This window comes from Leptidea sinapis, chromosome 6, assembly GCF_905404315.1.
Source record: "Leptidea sinapis chromosome 6, ilLepSina1.1, whole genome shotgun sequence".
In the NCBI taxonomy this organism is placed as follows: Eukaryota; Metazoa; Arthropoda; class Insecta; order Lepidoptera; family Pieridae; genus Leptidea; species Leptidea sinapis.
In genome coordinates, this window is record NC_066270.1 from 8,094,582 (window position 1) to 8,118,063 (window position 23,482).

Sequence of the window (23,482 nt, forward strand, 5' to 3'; positions counted from 1 at the left end):
ACCTCCAGCGTCCTCACTGGGCTCTCTTATTGCTCGAACCCGAAGCCCGTGAATGCTGGAGTGCCCCAAGGCTGTGTGCTATCTCCTACGCTGTTTCTTCTGCATATCAATGATATGTTGGACACCTCAAACATACATTGCTATGAGGACGACAGCACTGGTGATGCCGTATACACGGGCCATGCAGGTCTCTCTCGGGAAATCGTCGACCAGTGCCGGGAGAAACTTGTGTCTTCTATCGAATCCTCTCTCGAGAAGGTCGCGGAATGGGGTAAATTGAATCTTGTCCAATTTAACCCCCAGAAGACTCAAGTTTGCGCGTTTACCACTAAAAAAACCCCATTTGTCGTATCACCGCTCTTCGAGAACACTTCTCTTAAAGCCGCGCCTAGTATCGGAATACTGGGTCTCGAAATCTCGAGCGATTGCCAATTCCGTGGCCATCTGGAGGGCAAAACCAAATTGGCTTCGAAGAAGCTGGGCGTCACGGCAATACTTCAAACCGGCCCACATTCTAGCGCTCTACAAAGCGCAGGTCCGGCCACACATGGACTACTGCTGTCATCTCTGGTCTGGCGCACCCCAGTATCTGCTCGATCCATTTGACCGCGTGCAACGTAGAGCAGCTCGGATTGTCGGGGACTCAGTGCTCTGTGAACGGCTGAATCTCTGGGCGTTGCGTAGAGACGTCGCATCATTGTGTGTCTTCTACCGCATTTATCACGGGGAGTGTTCCGAAGGGCTGTTTAACCTGATTCCTGCCGCCGAATTCCACCTTCGCACGACACGCCACAAGTTAGGATTTCATCCCCACCATCTGGATGTGTGGCGGTCCTCCACAGTGCGGTTTTCAAGGAGCTTTCTCCCTCGTACTACAAAGCTATGGAATGAGCTTCCTTGTGCGGTGTTTCCGGGACAATACGACATGGGTACCTTCAAAAAAAGCGCGTACACCTTCCTTTAAGGCCGGCAACGCTCTTGTGATTCCTCTAGTGTTGCAAGAAAATGTGGGCGGTGGTGATCACTTAACACCAGGTGACCCGTACGCTCGTTTGTCCTCCTATTCAAAAAAAAAAAAAAAGTATGTACTATATTTCATATAAGCTATTTCCATACTGTATATCGGCAGCGTTGCCCCACTGCAATATAGCTGGTAACGAATCTCTTGATTTTCATCTTTCCATTCCTGGATTTGCAGATGTCCATGGGCGGTTGCCTCACTACTCTCCATGACGTGAGCCTCTTGCCAGTTTGCCCCCTTTTTTATGACAATAAGGGACGAGACGATAAGGACGTTCATCTGAATAATTGATAAGCCCTGCCCATTACAATGCAGTGCCGCTCAGGATTCTAGAAAAACCTGAGCGGTACTACAATTGCGCTCGTCACCTTAAGACATAAGATGTAAAGTCTCATTTGCCCAGTAATTTCACTAGCTACGGCGCCCTTCAGACCGAAACACTATAATGCTTACACATTACTCCTTCACGGCAGAAATGGGCGCCGTTGTCGTACCCATAATCTAGCCGGCATCGTAATTCCATCTTATACAAAAAAACTCGTAATTTTTTCTAGATCGCTAATGGGAAACGGGGTCGCTATCCATCATGACGTAGTCTAATGCATATCCGTTAAAGGGTAAAATTAATAAGCTTATCAAAAAGTAAGGATAATAAATATCTATAAACAACAAGAAAATCTTTATTGCATAAATTGTAACAGTAACAGTTGAATCCAAATTATTTATTTTGATTTTCCAGTGACGTGATTTTATTAATAACATAGTCGTACACTAAAGACGTTGCATTTATTCCGTACAGATAATCGATATGACCGTAGTTACTGTCCGCGTTCAGAAACTTCTCTGCAAACGGTAGTTCATTGTACAATCTCTCAACATCGAGTACGCCGGATAACGCGTCATTTTCTGAATAGTATAGAAAAACGGGCGCAGTAATTTTGCCCAAGTTATAATCTGGTGGACTGATACTTCCATAAATATTTTGATTTCTCAGCAAGCCAAAGTTGTAACGCCGGAATCCCTTCTGTGATATTCCTTGCAAGTAATGAGTAAACTGTCTGATGGAGGATCCTGCGGGAAAGTGACCAAATATCACTGGCAGCATAGTCTGAAATGTAAATATTATTTCAAGTTATTTTTACTTATGTAAGCTAGTATTTTTTTTTGCATAGTAAGATTGAGTTGCGTTGCTTGCAGTGGGGACATGTGCCGGGACGTCTCCTTCGCTCAATGCGTAAACTCGTGAACAGGTGCTGCTTGTGGTACCAGGTTGACCCGTTATAGTTAATAAATCATTGCATTTGTTGGATGCAATTACTAATTTTGACAGTAATCACGACCATCATGTTCATGAAGGCATCCTTACACAAATAATAAATACAAGCTCTAAAGATTGATTGATTGATCCGAGGATAATAATTAAATTTATACAATTTACTTTATTATTTATTTTAATTTATACATTCATATATTGGATGCAGCACCCTACAAATTAATTTGTTTTGTATAATACAGCCATTGTAAAATACTCTTTTGATTCAAAAGAGTGGTTGAGTTCCTTGTATGTTCTTCCCACGAGCTCTACTTTTTTCGAACATGATATGGTAGATTCAGTAATTTAAAAAATATATTTATAGTGACAATTCAAAAGCGCTTAGTTAAAGTTTGACTTTGATTTCGAATTTGAAAACAATCACAGGGATCTGATCGGTAGGTTACATACTCCAAAGTTTTATTTTTAAATTGCCTTGGCAATTTTCGTATTTATAATTATTGTCAGAATAAGTTACCGTGTTTAGTTGGTCCGGACTATATCCACTGAGTAGGAATAGAATATTGCTACAGACTGGTTGGAATACTGCCTCGTCGGTACATAAAGTTTGGCCAGCCCATGTGTAAAAAGCACTGTGTGACAAAAGTTCACCAATACCAAGCAGATTGGTTACATCCTGGAAAAAGAAAAATGAATAGAAAAAAGTAAATATTTCGAAAATCTTGCGCAAATGTGCGTACTTTTGCGCACTTATTACATGATATTTACCGCAATTTGTGTAGCAAATGGAGCCAGTGCTCTGAATAACAGACTTGGAATGTTGGCCATGTACGCTACAGGCGCTAGGGCGTGCATTGAAATGATTTTGTCATTATATTCAGGCCGGAGCGATCCCATCACAAAGAACGACGTAGTGCCCTGAGAGAAACCAATGTAATGCAATTGTTGCTTGCCAGTATATTCCAGTGTATAGTCTATCATCGATGGTAAATCAATGTGTCCAATTTCATCCCAAGAGAAATTCCAAAAGGCAGTATTCAATAGTGCATCAGGCCGTAACCATTCATGTCTTCGGGAGTAATAGTTTCCACGAGCGTTACCCATCCATACATCATATCCCTCTTCAGCTAGTAGATACGCTAAAATAAAAATTACCAAAAATTGTATTATAAATTTGATTCATTATCATCATCAGCCGGAAGACGTCCACTGCTAGACAAAGGCCTCCCGCAAAGATCTTCACGACTATCTCTCCTGCGCTGCCCTCATTCAACGTATTCCGGTGATCTTGACCAAATCGTCGGTCCATCTTGTGGGGGGCCTACCAACACTGCGTCTTTCGGTACGTGGTCGCCATTCGAGGACTTTTCTGCCCCACCGGCAATCTGTCCGTCGAACTATGTGCCCACTGCCACTTCAGTTTCGCAATCATTGGGCATTTTTTTAAATAAAAGAAAATTATATCTATTATATTCGTTATTTAAAAATAAACAATTTTACACTAAAAGCTTTTGCTTAACGCACCCAATCCTGAACCCGGGCCCATTAGAATAAAGTCGGCAGATGATCCCCACAGCCCGTGCATAACAAATACGACGGGTTTGTCTCCAGGCTCATTGTTGTTGTCTCGGCCATAAGGAATACGATGCATCTGCAAAATGTATCCATCGGGAGTGACGACCGTGTGTTCCTCTAGTGGATATCTGTACTTCACCGCGAGATCAGGCTGAAAATATATTTGTGTTTCAACTTGGAATGCTATTGTTGTTCTTCATTTTTTATAAACAAAATAAACTATTGGGAGGCTCCTTTGCACAGGAAGCCGGCTAGATTATGGGTACCACAACGGCGCCTTTTTCTGCCGTGAAGCAGTAATGTGTAAACATTATTGTGTTTCGGACAGAAGGGCGCCGTGTAATTATTGGGCAATTGAGACTTAACATCTTATGTCTCAAGGTGACGAGCGCAATAATTGTAGTGCCGCTCAGAATTTTTGGGTTTTTCAAGAATCCTGACCGGCACTGCATTTTATTGAGTAGGGCGTATCAATTACCATCAGCTGAACGTCCTGCTCGTCTCGTCCCTTATTTCCATTAAAAAAAATCTTAGCTTAACTTAAGCAGACACTATATCTATATATAAAGTGTCCTGGCATATAGTAATAAAACTTTAGGAATAAATTATAAACTATTTCATTGACGAAAATACCGCATATAGGACGTCAATTCCAAAACCCTACCAGTCTGCCTTTAATTTTTAATTTAGCAAAATTCACCTTAATTTGTAAAACAACGGCCGTAGAACTAAAACCGCCTACTACTTACTCAATGTAGGTGTGGGGACAGCTGTCGACGTGTGCAAATGACGAGTCGCGAGTCAGTTGTCTCCGGGCCCCGTTGCGCATTAGACGAATGTTTATTAATAAATAATGGAAGTGTAATTACTCGTTTGCTTTAATCATGGCCCTTGAGGAGATGACTCAATATTGGTGACCCCGACGAACACCGACACTAAAAAAAATTTTTCGGTGGTGCAAGTGACTTTCGTGAACTATTCAGTGGACAAATTAAGTGCCAGTTTTGATGATGAATCCGGTACCAGGACAGTTATCTTAGACTGCTGCCCAGCAGGGGCCACTGCAAATCAAACCGGAGCTTAGTGACGTGTCGGTAATTTCTGTCACTAACCGTATTCCCGAATTTTGGACTGACCAGCCAAGAGTATGGTTCATCAGAGCGGAAGCGGTTCTAGGTCCTCAAAAGATTGCTGATGAAAAAATATGAAGCTCTTAAGAGTAGGTTTCTGACTATTTATGAGGAATCGGAGAATCGCCAAATACAAAAACTGATTGGCGAAATGGAGCTAGGCGACCAAAAACCGTCGCAACTTCTTCGCCGTATGCGCAATCTAGGACGGGAGAAAGTACCTGACAATATGTTAAGGATACTGTGGCAGGGCCATCTTCCCACTGCTGTGCGAGCCGTGCTAGCCGTAACGGAAACTAAGGATATAGATAATCTGGCCACTGTGGCCAACAAAATCATGGAGACTTCGCAGCAGCCACAGATTTCTGAGTTATCCTCACCTCAACCGATTGTGAACTGTAACGTAGCTTCTGTGACCACTATTGACAAAAGTCATCCATACTGGGATGTAATTTGTAAATACCCAGATATTAGTAAACCTGTTAATTATAAGAATAGTCCAAAGCATGTGTATCACTACATAGAAACTACAGCTTCTACAGTTCATGCTCGTGCTCGACAACTTCCGCCAGATAAGTACAAATGTGTAAGGGAGGAATTCAAGGTAATGCAGGAGATGGGGATATGTCACCCATCGAAAAGCCCATGCTCTAGTCCGTTGCACGTAGTATCTAAGAAAAACGGCGAGATTAGGCCATGCGGAGACTATAGGCGATTAAACGCGATAACAAAGCCGGATCGTTTTCCCGTACCGCGTTTACACAATTTTGCTTATCTGTTGGATGGTAAGACTATTTTAAATTTCAAATTCAGTGTTGTAAGCCCAGCAGAAATAATTAAAATTTTCAGATCCTTAGAAATGACAAAAAACTGCTGATATATGGGGCATATCTGTAAAAATAATAAGTTCTGTTATTGACGTCATTGGACCATATCTAGCACTAGTTTTTAATAGCTGTATTGAACATGGCGTGTTTCCTGACCTTCTGAAGTATAGTAAAATTACACCAATATTTAAATCGGGACTCACTTCTGACACAAATAACTATCGCCCTGTTTCAGTGTTGCCGACCCTGAGTAAAATTTTTGAAAAAATTATTTTAAGCCAAATGCTTACTCACTTTAACACTTATAAGTTACTTCATATAGAACAATTTAGCTTTACTAGGGGACGCTCGACTACGGATGCAGGTGTTGAACTCATCAGAAATATTTTGAGGCCTCGGAGGAATCACAGAATGCACTTGGTATCATCTGTGATTTATCTAAGGCGTTTGATTGTGTTCAACATTCAACGCTGGTCAGGAAGCTATGTCACTATGGTATAAGAGGATCTGCACTCGATCTTCTGTTCTCATATTTAAATAATAGGATTCAGAGGGTCGAGGTGAATGGCAGGAGATCTCCTGGGACTCCTCTCGGTATGGGGGTACCACAAGGGTCTATTCTTGGACCCTACCTCTTCCTTATTTATATAAATGATCTACCTAACCTTGTAGAAAAAAAACACAAGGTGGTATTTTTTGCGGATGACACTTCACTTATATTCGAAGTGAAACGAAGCCAAGTTTTATATGATGAAGTAGACAATGCTCTATCTGACATAGTGTACTGGTTTAGCGCCAATAACTTACTGTTAAATAGTCATAAAACCAAATATATTAAATTCACCGCGCCAAGTGTCAAAAAATTAGATGCGAATATTTTATTAAATGGAGAGGTGGTAAAACCAGTGGAATCTGCTGTATTTCTTGGCATTATTCTTGATACCAAATTGCAGTGGGGCCCCCATATTGAAGGATTGGCGAATAGGCTTAGTTCTGCAGCATATGCGGTTAAGAAAATTAGACGGTTAACTGTCATAGATACGGTGAGATTAGTATACTTTAGTTTTTTCATAGAATTATGTCATATATTGTTATGGGGCAGTGCGGCCGATATTAATACCGTCTTTGTGCTGCAAAAGAGGGCTATTCGCGCGATTTATAACCTAGGTCCTAGAGAATCATTAAGAGAAAAATTTAAAGAAATAAACATTTTGACTGTTGCTTCTCAATACATTTTTGATAATGTTCTGTAAGTTCATAAGCACATTGAGGAATTTTCTAGAAACTGTGACATTCATAATGTTAACACGAGGAACAAACATAAACTTTTTATGCTTACTACTCGATTGGGTCGAGTTTGTAAGTCTTTTGTTGGGCGATGTATATACTTCTACAATATGATCCCAGAAAATGTACAAAACAAATGTGTTACGAAATTTAAAAGAATTGTTAAAAAACATTTGTGTGGGAAAGGTTATTCTACCATAAACGATTTTCTTAATGACACCACGGACTGGGAATAAAGCGAACACCCTCAGGCTCTTTAATTATATATGTTTATTGTACGATATCATGTTGTAATCCATATTTTATTTAAAAAAAATCCGCTGAGTTTCTTGCGCCCATTCTTCTCAGGTCTGAGGCAGTCTCTTTTGAATGGGCCGTTTTTGACGTTCAATAAGAGATTTTAAATCCTATTTTGAATAAAAATATTTGAATTTGAATTTTAATTAACTCGAATTGACGTTATTAGAGCCTACCATTGCATACCTATTTTCCCGGATGACATTGAAAAGACCGCGATCACGACACCCTTTGGACATTTTGAATTCCCAATGATGACTTTCGGTTTACGTAATGCAAGTCAAACTTTTCAACGGTTTATAGACCATTGGGTACTTCAAGGTTTTGATTTTTGATTTACATTTATTGATGACGACATAAAGAACATTTACACAAAGTTTTTGAACGTTTTAGTAAATTCGGTTTATCTATTAAAATCAGAAATTGAATTTTTAGGGCATACAATATGTAAGAATGGCATTCGACCTTTAGTTAGCAAAATCGAAATTATTAAAAATTATCCTAAGCCTAAAACGATTGATGAGTTACGTCGCTTCTTAGGAATGGTAAACTTTTATCGTTCTCATATTCCCAACGCAGTTAAGTATCAAATAGTTTTAAATAATTATTTACGTGGTGCGAAGAAAAGACACAAAACACCAATTGTATGGACATCCTGTGCTGACGAAGCTTTCAGATCGGTGCAAGGCGTTTTTACAAGAAGCGGTCACGTTATCTGCCCCGCATTGCGAGGTTCCAATTTCATTAATGACTGACGCTTCAAATTCTTGCGTTGGAGCAGTCTTACAACAATATGTATATAATAAGTGGAAACCGTTAGGTTATTTTTCGCCAAAAATTTCAGATGCTCAAACCAAGTATTCCACTTATGATCGCGAATTACTAGCAATTTACTTAGCGATTCGTCATTTTAAAGATTTAATAGAAGGCCGTAAGTTACATATTTACACAGATCATAAGCCCTTAATTTACGCTCTTAAAAAGACTATATGCGAAAAAGAAATTAGCGAAAAAGAAGAAGAAATTAGCATTCATTAGCGAGTATACTACCGACATTAGACATATTACAGGTTCCGAAATCGTGGTAGCAGACTCGTTATCACGCATAGAGACGATACACTGTCCTACCTCTATTAATTATGAGGAGTTGTCAGACGCTCAAGGTGCGGATGAGGAGCTCTCACACATCATCAATGACGTTAATAAGCGAACTCAATTCAAGAAAATAGTTATGCCCATGTGTAGCAAACCTATTTTCAGTGAAATATCGACGAACAACATTAGGCCGTACTTACCTAAGCATTTTCGTAGATTAGCTTTTGACACAATACATAATTTAGGACATCCAGGCATACGCTCATCTAGAAAAATGGTGTCTAGTAAATTTTTTTGGCCATGTATGAATCGTGACATTGGGATTTGGTCTAAGAACTGTTAAGCATGTCCACGCACAAAAGTAGTTAGACACTCTAATTCAGCCGTGCAAGCTTTTCCATCTTGTGGTAGATTTGAACACGTGCACATAGATCTCGTTGGACCTCTTGCAATGACGTCAGAAGGATTCAGGTATTGCCTGACTATGATACACAGACGCACACACTGGCCGGAAGCATTTCCTCTTAAGGATATTACTGCGGAAACTGTAGCCAAGTATGTGTATGATGGTTGGATATCACGTTTCGGTTGTCCTTTAAGGATAAACAGCGATCAGGGACGCCAGTTTGAGAGTGACTTATTTGCTAAGCTTATGGTGTTGCTAGGTATCAATAAAATCCGAACAACCCCATATCACCCACAAAGCAATGGCGCCATAGAAAGGTGGCATAGATGTTTAAAAGTTTAATTAACAGCGCAGCTTTATATTTAATCAAAACAAATCTTATTTATTCTTAGCAGCATTACCGCGTTGGACAGCAAGGCTGATCCGTTGACCGAAATAGCTGCCAGTATTAACAGCGCGTTTAATTCAAAAATCATCATCCTGGGTTGACGAATTATCGTTATATTATTTATATAGTAAGGTCTTAAAGCAGCTATTCGAACGGACAGTAAGCTTAGTGCAGCCGAAATGACGTATGGTCAAACACTTCGCCTGCCGTCCGATACTTTTAATAAGGAGATAATCACAACAGGTGGTGATTTCACCTACGTTCAAAAGTTGCGTGGCATTCTGAACGGTTTAAGACCTCATTCCAAGACTCATTCGTCATTTTTTGTTCATTCTGATCTGAAAGACTGTGAATATGTTTTCGTTCGTAACGAGGTACTGTCCATTAAAGCCAACATATGACGGTCCGTACCGTGTGTTGAGTCGTAAATCTAAGGTGTATAAAGTTGAGTTTCCTAACAGAAATGTTCAAATATCTATTGACCGATTGAAACGAGCATATTTCTTAACGAATTCAAGTGCGACAGTTAACATGACGATGAACATGACACCGACTAACGTACTATGACGACACGCTCAGGTCGTGTTACTCGGAGACCTATACCTCGTTTTGCTGATTTTAATTTTAAGTGCCCCTTGCACCAAATATTTTTAAGCTAATGTTTAAGCAATTGAATAACATTACAATTTTTTTTTTTGATGTGTTGTGTGTTTCGCGCTAATAAATAGGAGTTATTGCGTAGAAAACATAATATTATATTTCATTTCAACGTTCAGTTAACAACTGTTTGGTTTTTGTTTTGCATTATTAATTAATATTACCTTTTTATAAAATGGGCAATTATAAGTCTAAAGAAGTTAACATTAAATGTAGCTTTGGCCCAGGCCCAAGTAACTACGGTGCAAGAGAGTGTAGAAAACAAACTGAATACATTAGGAATTGTATTAATAGTTATCACGGTGCTACTTGTCATCGTGGTTCTGTATGGAATGAAAAGATACTGTAGAGCGAAAATGCAAGATTGGTTGACGCAACCGATACACGTGCAACAACAACCCTCTGTTGTATAATTATTGTAATTGTATTTTTAAGTGAAATATTTATTATGTAATATGTGTAATGTGTAAACAGAAAATATTTAAAAAAATGTTTATTATGTTATATGTGTAACGTGTAAAAAAAAATATTAAGTAACGTTTATCATGTAAAAGTTTTTTTAGAAGGGGGTGGGGACAGCTGTCGACGTGTGCAAATGACGAGTCGCGAGTCAGTTGTCTCCGGGCCCCGTTGCGCATTAGACGAGTGTTTATTAATAAATAATGAAAGTGTGTTTAATTACTGTTTTGATTTAATCATGGCCCTTGAGGAGATGACTCAATATAGGTGTTATTTTAAAGGTATAGACTATAGAGTAACTAATACAATAAAAGCTGGCAAATAACTTTTTTTTTGTGATTGCCGAATGGAGAAAGTTCATTTTTTTCAGTACTTGAGTAAATCTGGGCGATGCAGGTCTTGTTGCATGAGAATTTTCAGCAGCGTGTGTCATTGCAAAACAAAATGTAATCCCCGTTCTTGAAATTTAATAAATTTAATAAGGTGAATTTTGCTACGATAAATATAAAAGTAGCTGCAGGCTGGTAGAGTTTTGGAATTGACCCTCTATATGGGGTATTTTCATCGATAAAATAGTTTATAGTTACTATTACTAACTAATGCCGGGACACATCATTGATATTGCCGTTTCTTTCCTTCGGTTATACTGCGAAAACTACTGAACGTACTAAACTACCATAAGATGCAGAATATTTTGGGGGAGGTTAAAGTATTTAATTTATGGTGATTACTTATCTGGAACCTACATTTTTTGACTAAGGGGCTGTCTCACAATGTACAAGTAAAGTTACGAATAGGCTACTTGCCACTTATCTATCGAATACATACATCTTTTGCGTTTCACAATATAAGTATATAAATAGTGTATTGAATAAGATATAGCAGATAATCGGCATTTATATTATAGGAAGGATCTAGTAGCAAATATCATAGTTTTTTTATGGAATAGGAGAAAAAACGAGCGTACGGGTCACCTGGTGTTAAGTGATCACCGCTACCCACATTATCTTGCAACACCAGAGGAATCACAGGAGCGTTTTAAAGGAAGGTGTACCAGCTTTTTTTGAAGGTACCCATGTCGTATCGTGCCGGAAACACCGCACAAGGAAGCTCATTCCACAGCTTTGTAGTACGTGGAAGAAAGCTCTATGAAAACCGCACTGTGGAGGACCGCCACACATCCAGATGGTGGCGATTTTATCCAAACTTGTGGCGTGTCGTGCGAACGTGGAATTCGGCGGCAGAAATCAGGTAAAACATCTCTTCAGAAAACTCTCCGTGATAATTGTGGTAGAAAACACACAGTGAAGCGACGTCTATACGCAACGCCGTACACAGCTCTGTGTCCCAGACAATTGTAGCTGCTCTGCATTGCACGCGGTCAAATGGATCGAGCTGATACTGGGGTGCGCCAAACCAGTTATTTGCTATCTGCTGCTATCAAGTTAATGTCAATTTGGAATGTATCTATTGGATTGTGAAGGTACGTGATAACGGAAAAAAGCCGGTTTGCATGGTGGTGGCGGTCATACGAAGAGGTAGAAAATAGGAAAAAAAATCTTTTTCAGATCGTCATTGAAAGGAGATGTTAAATGAACACTCTTATAGCTCCTATTCAAAAGACTGACTATTCTAATGGCAACACATGGAATGACATACTCAAATTACCTAGATCGATAAATATCAAAACAACACTGGAACATACAGATCCAAACCCACAGGGAATGATAAAAAACAATGACTATTATAGCTAACAACGCATCCAAAAGAAAGATTTCAAAAGGAGGTAGAAATTGATAAACGTAATCGTAGTAAAAAAAATTGAGATTACCATAGCATTTGACCATGTTGACCTTGATATATTATTAAATAAATTCAATTTAGTAACAAAAACACAAATCATAATATGTTTAAGAGTTTAAGTTATCAAGGTAAATTAATTGAAGAAGTCCCTACTCTAAAATTCCTTGGTAAATATTAGACTGGAAGTCTCACATAGAATCACTGGTTTAAAGGATAAATAGATTTGACTTTGCTCTTAGGCGAACCAGAAAGACTATATCAAAAGAAGCTGCAATCATTGAATATCACGGCTATGGGGTAACTCCACAATCATAAACAAAATATTACTACTATTAGTTAAGAAAAATTTAAATTTATTCACTCGGCTCGGCGACAGATTTTTGTTTCCATCGCGTGATCCTACTATACTTCGAGTACCCTACATTAGAACCACTTTGTACCAAAATAACTGTCATGCTATGTGTGTAAAAATATTAAAAAAAAATAATAAAATAATAGACGAGATTAAAAGTAACTAATAAAGTAATAACTAAACTAACGAGATAATAAGAGAGAAGACAGTGTTAAATAGATTTATATTCAAATTATTAACACTACTAATAAATATTGTTTTACTCAATAAACGAATATTATCAAACGAAGTGGTAACTGGCACCAATATTATTTTTACCAATAATATTATATTTTTTTGTGATTACTTTTACAACATTTTCTTTTGGATTTCATTAATTATTGTAATTGTGTACTGTAGGGTCTTTTAGATATGACTTTACGTTGGTCAAATTAAATGTAGCAGTAATTATTGATTGTGTTAAGTTATAATATTGGGAAGCGAAACCACTAACATATTTGCATGTCTGTCAAGACGAAACTTAAGCGTGCTATTAATTTTGTAACAACTTTACTTGTGAATGTTTCTGGCAAATAAAGAACTTTGGCTTTGGCTTTGAATAAGTTGAGATATCATCTAAAAAAAATATCAGATTTTTCTATCTCAGAATGTGAAAATCACCTCTATCCTCACTCTGATAGCGATACTTAGAAAAAGATAATTTATAAAAAATACTTTGAGAAAGATAATTTTTGTAATAATCACACTTGATAATTTAATCAATCAAATAATAAAGCTGTATCTAATTACAGTCATATTAAATAAGAAAGTATCAGATAATAATTATTACTGAATTTTTTTTATTGATTATTGATTATAATGGTGGCACTTCACAACGAAGTCCGATTAGATAACAGGAATACACCGCCTATACATCGCTCATGAACAGTGAATATGTTGAGCATTTTCGAATATTTTCGAACAGCATCGAACGAAAAGATGGCCGTGTTGACTACAGTAGCAGCGTATTCATCTTCTTCGTTACACTCTTGACAGAGCGGTCGTGGTCATCATGAAATGACCTCTTTTGGTGCAGATGTGATTCGCCCCACGAGCATTCGCCACTTTTTCCTGCTGGAAGACAGTCTGGTGCACTCTTTCAATGGACCGCCCACAGCAGACTTAATTTGGTCGGTCCATCGCATGGGCGACCTTCCTCTTCCTGTGGTGCACTTTGCCCTGTATGACAAGGCGCTGAATAGACTCACTCTCGCGCCGGGAGACGTGTCCGCAGAACTTAGGAATTCGACTCTGTACTAACACCGAAAGGCATTGTTTTATGCCAAGTACTTTAAGAATGGAGACGTTGGTGCGAAACTCGGTCCATGAAACTACCGAGGGGCGTATTATCTACCTAAAAAAGCGGCCAAGTGGGATCCGTAGCAGCAAGTAACAGAATATAAAAGTTCTTGTAGTTCGTTGTAACTTTGATCGATGTTTTAATAATAGTGTTTTTTTTTTTCAATTAAGTTATATACTACTATAATAAGATTTATGGCGTATTAAAAAAAGCTACTTACTACATTTCGTTCAAACCAATTGATCATTGAAAGAATGCGTGGTAATGTGAAAAATATGATTCTAGAAATCTCAATATCATTTTTGAAGACCTATCGTATGGGTTGATTGAAAAAAAAATTAAGAAACCCCGAAATTTATACTTTTATTTCTATTTTTGTGTGAAAATCTTAGGGCGGTTCACAGAATACATCTACTTGCCAAGTTTAACCAGTATAGTTTTTATAGTTTCGGAAAAAAGTGGCTGTGACATATGGACGGACAGACAGACAGACATAGCGTATCTATAAGGGTTCTGTTTTTGCCATTTGGCTACGGAACCCTAATAAAAAACATTTAAACGTGCATAGACAATAAAGTAGACGGCAATCGAACATGAATCGGTAAATTCGTAATCGTTTGATATGTTGCAAAAAACCGAAAAGGGGGCTGATACGGATGCTCGTGTATTCGTCTTATTCTTGAGAATAGGCAAATATAGACAAATAGAGCCACTTCATATAGTCGTATTTGGACGAAAAAAACAAATCAGTCTTATCTTTTCTTTGTATGTCATTGTACGGCATTCTGTAACTTGACTAACATTACTAGTTCACAATTGAATCAGTACCTATTTACTTGCTGTGGCTTGCTCATTGCTCGTTTGGCTAGATTTAAAGTTTGACCGAGGGTCAGCGCTAACGTCGGTCAAACGTAGCTATAACAATGATAACATAATAGTATGTACGAGTACAGTCTAGCACATCAGCTTGCAATTGCTACGCGCGTACAGCTACGTCACGCTGACGAGAATCGTTAGTCCAGCTCGTCGGTCTTGCGTACGTCAAATCGCTGCCTTGTAATGGCGAATTGACGATATATAAAATATACGTTCAGTGCGAGGTTGACCGAGCGACCGACCGTACGCGCGTGCGTAACATCGTAATTGAAAATTGTAGACAAAAATTAATGTTAACAGTATATATTGTATAAATTTCTCCCTCAATTAGGCACTCTAATAATTGGGTAAACATGATATCTTCTCCTACTTTTATTTCGTAATTGTACTTAAGTAGTACGCACATATTAACAAGGTTACAAAATGAATTAATTTTTCTTCACAATTGTACACGTCCAATCAAGGTTGATGTCAGCTGAGCACTAAATGCAACATGGGTACGCGCTACGGTCGGCCGAGCAAAGAATTAAGCTTTATTATGATTTCGTATGTGTTTTGTTTGGTGCTTGCCGATGTTTTGATTGGTTTCTCGATTACTCTTCATTCTCAACAACCGCTATGTTTTGATTTTCATGGACTCTTTCCGTGCCTACCTTGTATGACCTTGCTTGCACACTGGATACCGAAAATGGCTCACTGACATGTAAATATATTGTTACCTTGGATTTTAACGCCGTCTTGAGGATTGTTTATTGTAGTAACTATGGATGTGCATATGAATTGTAAGATGTGCATTACTTATCTTCCCACTGGGAAACTCGAGATATTCTGCCAAGTGAAATCAGGATCGTAGCATAACGGAACAAAAGGTGTCTAACTTACCTTGAAAGAAGATGTACCAATGACCTATCTAACAGGATGATGAAGTCGTGCCTAGAATATTATAGTCACTAGCCATCCGATCTATAAAATTTTCACTAAGATCATGCAATCTAATACAGCTTGCGGTCTTTAGCTGCTTTTATGTTATAAAAGGACATATTATTATAAAGATGCACAAAAATAAAAATAAATCGTAGAATTGTGGCAGGTCTATCATAAGGCGTTTTTGATTTCATAAGGTACTAAAAATTACATAAAAAAATAATTACAGATGAGGCTACAGATCTATAAGGAGAATATAGAAAAACTTGATCTATGCTACTTACAACATCCAGTAAAGCATCTTCTACAACGCTGTCCGAAATTCGTCCAAATTTGTTGTTTCTTATCAAGTCGTCAACATAATCAGCGTTCGGCGATCTACCCGCATGCGTAACTGCTACACAAAATAGAACCAAAAGAGCAGGCAGCATTTTAGAAATGGTTGCATTTCTCGAAAATAATTCAGTCTTATATAATTAATTAACATCAGATAAGTCTTATAAAATTAATTAATATCAGATAAAGCGGATATAAATCATAATTATGGTATTCAATGATAAAAATCATATAAATGTGAATATGATCCGAAAGACGATAATTAATAATACTAACACATTATAGACCAGTTTCTATTGTACCTACAAAAAAAAAAAATATAATATTAAATCAAATATTAAACCATTTCTCTGGCAAACATATCTAACATTCCAAACAATTTGGTTTAACGAAAGGTCGACACATATTTAATGCTTGGGAGAAATCAGATAACGCTTTAGGATTATTTTGTGATCTTTCGATAGCATTTGATTGCGTAGGCTATTGCTCCAATTATTACTTGATCTTATTACGTCATACTCATCTAATAGAACCCAGAAAGAAGTAATTACTAATGAACATTCATCAGGAGCTGTAATGCGGATGGGATTGCCTCAGGGTTTATTCCTAGGACCTTTCTTATTCCTCATCTACATTGATGATTTGCCATTTGCAGCCTCGAAATAAACCATAAAATCAACCCTTAAAACTTGTAGATTCTACTTCGTTTCTTGGAATAGTATTAGATGGAAAACTTCAATGGGGCGCTCATATTGAGGAAGTCTCAAATAAACTCGGTGAACACAGCTAGATTGATTTATTCAATCGAGAATCGTGAAAGATCGTGCCTGCACGCACTAGAACAGTCTTCGGCGCCAATTGCACAATCCCTCGCAAAAGTAAAGTGTATATGTAATGTGTCAAGCGTAATAAAAATAGGTATTTGAAGAAACTATCGCTGTCGCGCTGTACGCGAAACCCAACTATCTCCGTGTGCGTGAATAGCCCATATTTTGTGTGAGTAATGCGTATGATAGGGTGCGCGCACGCCACAAATCCCGTTACATTTAATAACTTACTCCGTACTCGCTCATAATTAGTTTTTGACCCTGGCTATTGATACAGGGATTTGAAACGTTGCTTTTCTTTGACTCTGCTCGCTCTCGCCTTGTGAATCGGATTTTGAGTAGGTAATTATTTTTACTACCTACTGAAAAATTTATGTATCAATATACATTATGGTTTGCAAACATATGAAAATACAAGTCATACTGGTACACAGAAGTATAGTAAAATTAATAATTAAATTAAAATCACTAAAATATACAAAAGAAATTTTCGAAGAAACTAATTATCAAAATTGTATTAGAAATAAGAAAACAGTCTGTTTAGACTACGTACTTTGATCCCGAGGAGCGACAACGTAGCTCACGGCAGCGAATTGACTGTTACTTCTCTTCTCGTAAACAAGCTCTTAACAATAACATAATTATTACCGAAGAAATGAAAATTGATTGAAATATTTCACTTGAACTTTAGGAAAGTTAAATTAATAAATACAACTTTAACTTTTCAACAAAAACTTGAAACAATAGCGGCCTGCGTAAAGCTCTCGCTTGGACACTCCAGGCATCGGACACACATTCCGAAAGCTCACGTTAAACTGAATAACAAATTACAAATACTTAAATAAAGTGGCGAAAATAAATAAAGGTGTAAAAAGGGCATACCCCACAATTCCAGTTTATCGATACTTTATTTACAATTACTTACCAATAACCTAAACAAGGCAGTAAAAACTACTTTTGTGTTACTCGAATGTTTTAATATTTTTAATATTTAATAAATTAATGAATGGATAAGCTTTATAATAAAATAGTTTGTTTTCGTAACTTCAGTACTTACGTCGTACAACGTACAACAAGTAAGTTGGTACGATTTTTGATAGGTGCCTTTCAAATTACTAACACGTAATAAATTGTTATTGTTTAGTTCTTCCTTATTCACAATTATTACGTCTGAACTACTTCATAATTTATAAAAATAAAATTTCTGAAGCTGTTTAGTTGGAAATACTTAGGTACACCCTAATTTAGTTAATGAGTTAATAAGTATTTTTACAATATTCATTACAGATCAATTTCAAAATAAACTTAAACAGCGTATTGTTTATCGATTACAACTCACTTTAAAGAAAGCTAATTATCGATAGAAGATGTCTTTATCCTTCGCCGTCCGAATTTCGACCTTGCCTTTGAATAGCGCCGCCGTAGAAGAGATACCGCTGGCATGTATTTTATAGGCTAAACACATGGTCGAATTTGGTACGGCGGGACCATAGGACGGTACAGTGGGCGTGGGTGGACGCCTCGCACCAATTGCTCGCCGTCGTATTCAGAACGGTCCGGAGGGTAATCGAGGGGTTCTCGAAATCTCGAGCGATTGCCAGAACGGAGGGCAAAGCCAAATTGGTGTCGAAGAAGTTCGGCGTCATTAATAGAACAAGGCAATACTTCAAGCCAGCCCACATTCTAGCGCTCTAGAAAGCGCAGCTCCAGCCATCAAATATTGCTGTTATCTCAGATCTAGCGCACCCCTGTATCAGCTCGATCCATTGGAACGCTTGCAACGCAGAGCAGCTCGAATTGTCGGGGACCCAGTGCTCTGCAAACGGCTGGATCACTTGGCGTTGCGTAGAGATGTCGCTTCATTGTGTGTCTTCTACCGAATTTAACACGGGGAGTGTTCCGAAGAGCTGTTTCACCTGATTCCTGCCGCCGAATTCCACCTTCGCACGACACGCCACAAGTTAGGATATCATCCCCACCATCTGAATGTGTGGCGGTGGGTTGTGGAATGAACTTCCTTGTGCGGTCTTTCCGGGACGATACGACCCACCTTAAAGGCCGACAACGCTCGTGTGATTCCAGTGGTGTTGCAAGAGAATGTGGGCGGCGGTGATCACTTAACACCAGGTGACCCGTACGCTCGTTTGTTCTCCTTTTCCATAAATAAAAAAAAAGTTCTGGTACCAGACCGCGGCCGATGGTTCAGCCGGACCAAATCCGACCATGTGTTTAGGCTATAAAATACACTTGCTGGCGGTATCTCTTTAACAGCCGCGGGCGGCGCAATTCAAAGGCAACTTTGCAGCGCTGCTTTTAAACTTTTGCACGGCATAATAAAGTGGCGTTGCCGCTTTTTGATATTGAAATATTCAAGTTCATTGAATCATTGACCCAGTTACCAAAATCTTACAGGACGTTTAAATTGGCTCCAAATGAAAAGCCTACTTTTTGACAAAACCAATGCACGGATTTCATTAATTTTTGGTATATCGTCAGCAAATATGCTAACAAGTATATACCTACATTTATTTCATACAAGCTATTTCCATACTGTATATTGTAATATCGGCAGCGTTGCCCCACTGTTATATAGCTGGTAACGAATCTCTTGATTTTCATCTTTCCATTCCTGGTTTTGCGGATGTCCATGGGCGGTTTCCTCACTACTCTCCATGACGCGAGCCTCTTGCCAGTTTGCCCCCTTTTTTATGACAATAAGGGACGAGACGATAAGGACGTTCATCTGAATAATTGATAAGCCCTGCCCATTACAATGCAGTGCCGCTCAGGATTCTAGAAAAACCTGAGCGGTACTACAATTGCGCTCGTCACCTTAAGACATAAGATGTAAAGTCTCATTTGCCCAGTAATTTCACTAGCTACGGCGCCCTTCAGACCGAAACACTATAATGCTTACACATTACTCCTTCACGGCAGAAATGGGCGCCGTTGTCGTACCCATAATCTAGCCGGCATCGTAATTCCATCTTATACAAAAAAACTCGTAATTTTTTCTAGATCGCTAATGGGAAACGGGGTCGCTATCCATCATGACGTAGTCTAATGCACATCCGTTAAAGGGTAAAATTAATAAGCTTATCAAAAAGTAAGGATAATAAATATCTATAAACAACAAGAAAATCTTTATTGCATAAATTGTAACAGTAACAGTTGAATACAAATTATTTATTTTGATTTTCTAGTGACGAGATTGTATTAATAACGTAGTCGTACACTAAAGACGTTGCATTAATTCCGTAAATATAATCGATATGACCGTAAGTACTGTCCGCGTTCAGCTCTGGAATAGGGTAACAAAGGATTATCCACTCTGTGAGGCACCATGTGATAAGATACCTAAAACAAATACCTTCCATAAAAACTATCACATACAGCTATATGAGAAAGATGCTGACCAGTCAGGTGTAAACGAATTAAGAAATTACACAGACGGCTCGAAAATGGCTACTGGAACTGGTGCCGGCATATTCTCACAGGAACTAAACATACACATTTCCATACCCTTGGGCACACACAGCTCCATCTTCCAATGTGAGTGCGTAGCCATCAAGGAAGCCGCCAGCGCTATATTAAGAAGAAAGGTACATGGCCACAACATCAGATTTCTTTCTGACAGTATGGCGGTACTAACAGCACACAACTCAGCACTAATACACGAATGTCACCAAACCCTGGAGCAAGTTGCCTCTTATAACCAGGTAACTCTGCAATGGATCAAGGGACATAGTGGTTCGTTGGGTAATGATGCAGCGGATGAGCTTGCAAGGCGGGCATCGGCAAATATAGTGTCTGGTCCATTGCCACTTCTGCCACTGCCCTTCAGCCAAATGCGCTCATGGATACGCTCTCTCACCAACGACCTACACAACACCCGATGGATGAATGTCTCAAGCTGTAGACAGTCGAAGGTGGCGATACCTGCACTATCGCCCAAACTGACACGTAGACTTATGAGCCTCAACAGACATGATATCCGTATAATGGTGGGCACCCTAACGGGTCACACATCACTAAACAAACACCTTTTCACAATCGGCGTAACGGACAGTCCTAAGTGCAGAGGTTGTCTGACCGAAGACGAAACGGTCGCTCACGTAATCCTGGAATGGGCGGGGGTGGCCAACCAACGGGCAAAAACCTTAACCAATACGAGGTCGCTCCAAGAAGTCTGTGAACACCCCAAGAATGTTCTGAACTTCTCGAAGGAGCTGGGCTGGTTGGAGTAACCGGCCATTACTGCACGCAAAATGGACCCATGCTAGTGGTTTAATTGCGGAAACAGGAGCCCCTACACCATACCATACCATACTATACTCGTAATTTTTTCTAGATCGCTAATGGGAAACGAGGTCGCTATCCATCATGACCTAGTCTAATGCACATCCGTTAAAGGGTAAAATTAATAAGCTTATCAAAAAGTAAGGATAATAAATATCTATGAACAACACGAAAATCTTTATTGCATAAATTGTAACAGTAACAGTTGAATACAAATTATTTATTTTGATTTTCTAGTGACGTGATTGTATTAATAACGTAGTCGTACACTAAAGACGTTGCATTAATTCCGTAAATATAATCGATATGACCGTAAGTACTGTCCGCGTTCAGAAACTTCTCTGCAAACGGTAGTTCATTGTACAATCTCTCGACATCGAGTACGCCGGATACCGCGTCATTTTCTGAATAGTATAGGAAAACGGGCGCAGTAACATTGCCTAAGTTATAATCTGGTGGACTGATACTTCCATAAATTATTTGATTTCTCAGCAAGCCAAAGTTGTAACGCCGGAATCCCTTCTGTGATATTCCTTGCAAGTAATGAGTAAACGCTCTGATGGAGGATCCTGCGGGAAAGTGACCAAATATCACTGGCAGCATAGTCTGAAATGTAAATATTATTTCAAGTTACTTTTACTTATGTAAGTTAGTAATTTTTTTTGCATAGTAAGATTGGATAGCGTTGCTTGCAGCGGGGACATGTGCCGGGACGTCTCCTTCGCTCAGTGCGTAAACTCGTGAACAGGTGCTGCTTGTGGTACGAGGTTGACCCGTTATAGTTAATAAATCATTGCATTTGTTGGATGCAATAACTAATTTTGACAGTAATCACGACCATCATGTTCATGAAGGCATCCTTACACAAACAATAAATATAAGCTCTAAAGATTGATTGATTGATCCGAGGATAGTAACTAAATTTATACAATTTACTTTATTATTTATATTAATTTATACATTCATATATTGGATGCAGCACCCTACAAATTAATTTGTTTTGTATATTACAGCCATTGTAAAATACTCTATTGATTCAAAAGAGTGGTTGAGTTCCTTGTATGCTCTACTCACGAGCACTTCTTTTTTCGAACATAATATGGTAGATTCAGTAATTTAAAAAATATATTTATAGTGACAATTAAAAAGCGCTTAGTTAAAGTTTCACTTTGATTTCGAATTTGAAAACAATCACAGGGATCTGATCGGTAGATTACATACTCCAAAGTTTTATTTTTAAATTGCCTTGGCAATTTTCGTATTTATAATTATTGTCAGAGAAAGTTACCGTGTTTAGTTGGTCCGGACTATATCCACTGAGTAGGAATAGAATATTGCTACAGACTGGTTGGAATACTGCCTCGTCGGTACATAAAGTTTGGCCAGCCCATGTGTAAAAAGCATTGTGTGAAAAAATTTCACCAATACGAAGCAGATTGGCTACATCCTGGAAAAAGAAAAATGAATAGAAAAAAGCAAATATTTCGAAAATCTTGTGCAAATGTGCGTACTTTTGCGCACTTAATACATGATATTTACCGCAATTTGTGTAACAAATGGAGCCAGTGCTCTGAATAACAGACTTGGAGTGTGGGCCATGTACGCTACAGGCGCTAGGGCGTGCATTGAAATGATCTTGTCATTATATTCAGGCCGGAGCGATCCCATCACAAAGAACGAAGTGGTGCCCTGAGAGAAACCAATGTAATGCAATCGTTGCTTGCCAGTATATTCCAGTGTATAGTCTATCATCGATGGTAAATCAATGTGTCCAATTTCATCAAAAGAGAAATTCCAAAAGGAAGTATTTAATAGTGCATCAGGCCGTAACCATTCATGTCTTCGGGAGTAATAGTTTCCACGAGCGTTACCCATCCACACATCATATCCCTCTTCAGCTAGGAGATACGCTAAAATGAAAAATACCAAAAATTGTATTATAAATTTGATTCATTATCATCATCAGCCGGAAGACGTCCACTGCTGGACAAAGGCCTCCAGCAAAGATCTTCACGACTATCTCTCCTGAGCTGCCTCATCCAACGTATTCCGGTGATCTTGAAAAAATCGTCGGTCCATCTTGTGGGAGGCCTACCAACACTGCGTCTTTCGGTACGTGGTCGCCATTCGAGGACTTTTCTGCCCCACCGGCAATCTGTCCGTCGAACTATGTGCCCACTGCCGCTTCAGTTTCGCAATTATTTGTTTTTTTTTTTTAATTAAAGAAAATTATATTATATTCGTTTTTTAAAAATAAACAACTTAACAATAAAAGCTTTTGCTTAACGCACCCAATCCTGAACCCGGGCCC

The 23,482-nt window shown here is 38.6% G+C and overlaps 2 protein-coding genes across 5 annotated transcripts in view; both read right to left on the reverse strand.

The window, feature by feature from the left end:
• Positions 1-23,482, reverse strand: part of LOC126965042 (lipase 3-like) — a 49,463-nt gene that overhangs the window by 19,457 nt on the left and 6,524 nt on the right. The gene's annotated exons all lie outside the window — the stretch shown is intronic.
• Positions 1,682-23,482, reverse strand: part of LOC126965041 (lipase 3-like) — a 59,294-nt gene continuing 37,493 nt past the window's right edge. The window contains exons 1-5 of one of the 4 annotated variants that reach the window (XM_050808472.1): positions 15,994-16,156; positions 3,819-4,020; positions 3,063-3,433; positions 2,812-2,970; positions 1,682-2,129 (exon numbers count right to left, since the gene is read on the reverse strand). In XM_050808472.1, coding sequence (XP_050664429.1) covers positions 1,740-2,129; positions 2,812-2,970; positions 3,063-3,433; positions 3,819-4,020; positions 15,994-16,140 — 1,269 coding nt within the window. In that variant the 5' untranslated portion in view covers positions 16,141-16,156 and the 3' untranslated portion in view covers positions 1,682-1,739. Of the gene's footprint in view, positions 2,130-2,811; positions 2,971-3,062; positions 3,434-3,818; positions 4,021-15,993; positions 16,157-21,329; positions 21,778-23,482 lie in introns of those variants that run through there. The other 3 variants (XM_050808473.1, XM_050808475.1, XM_050808476.1) reach the window with 3 other exon arrangements.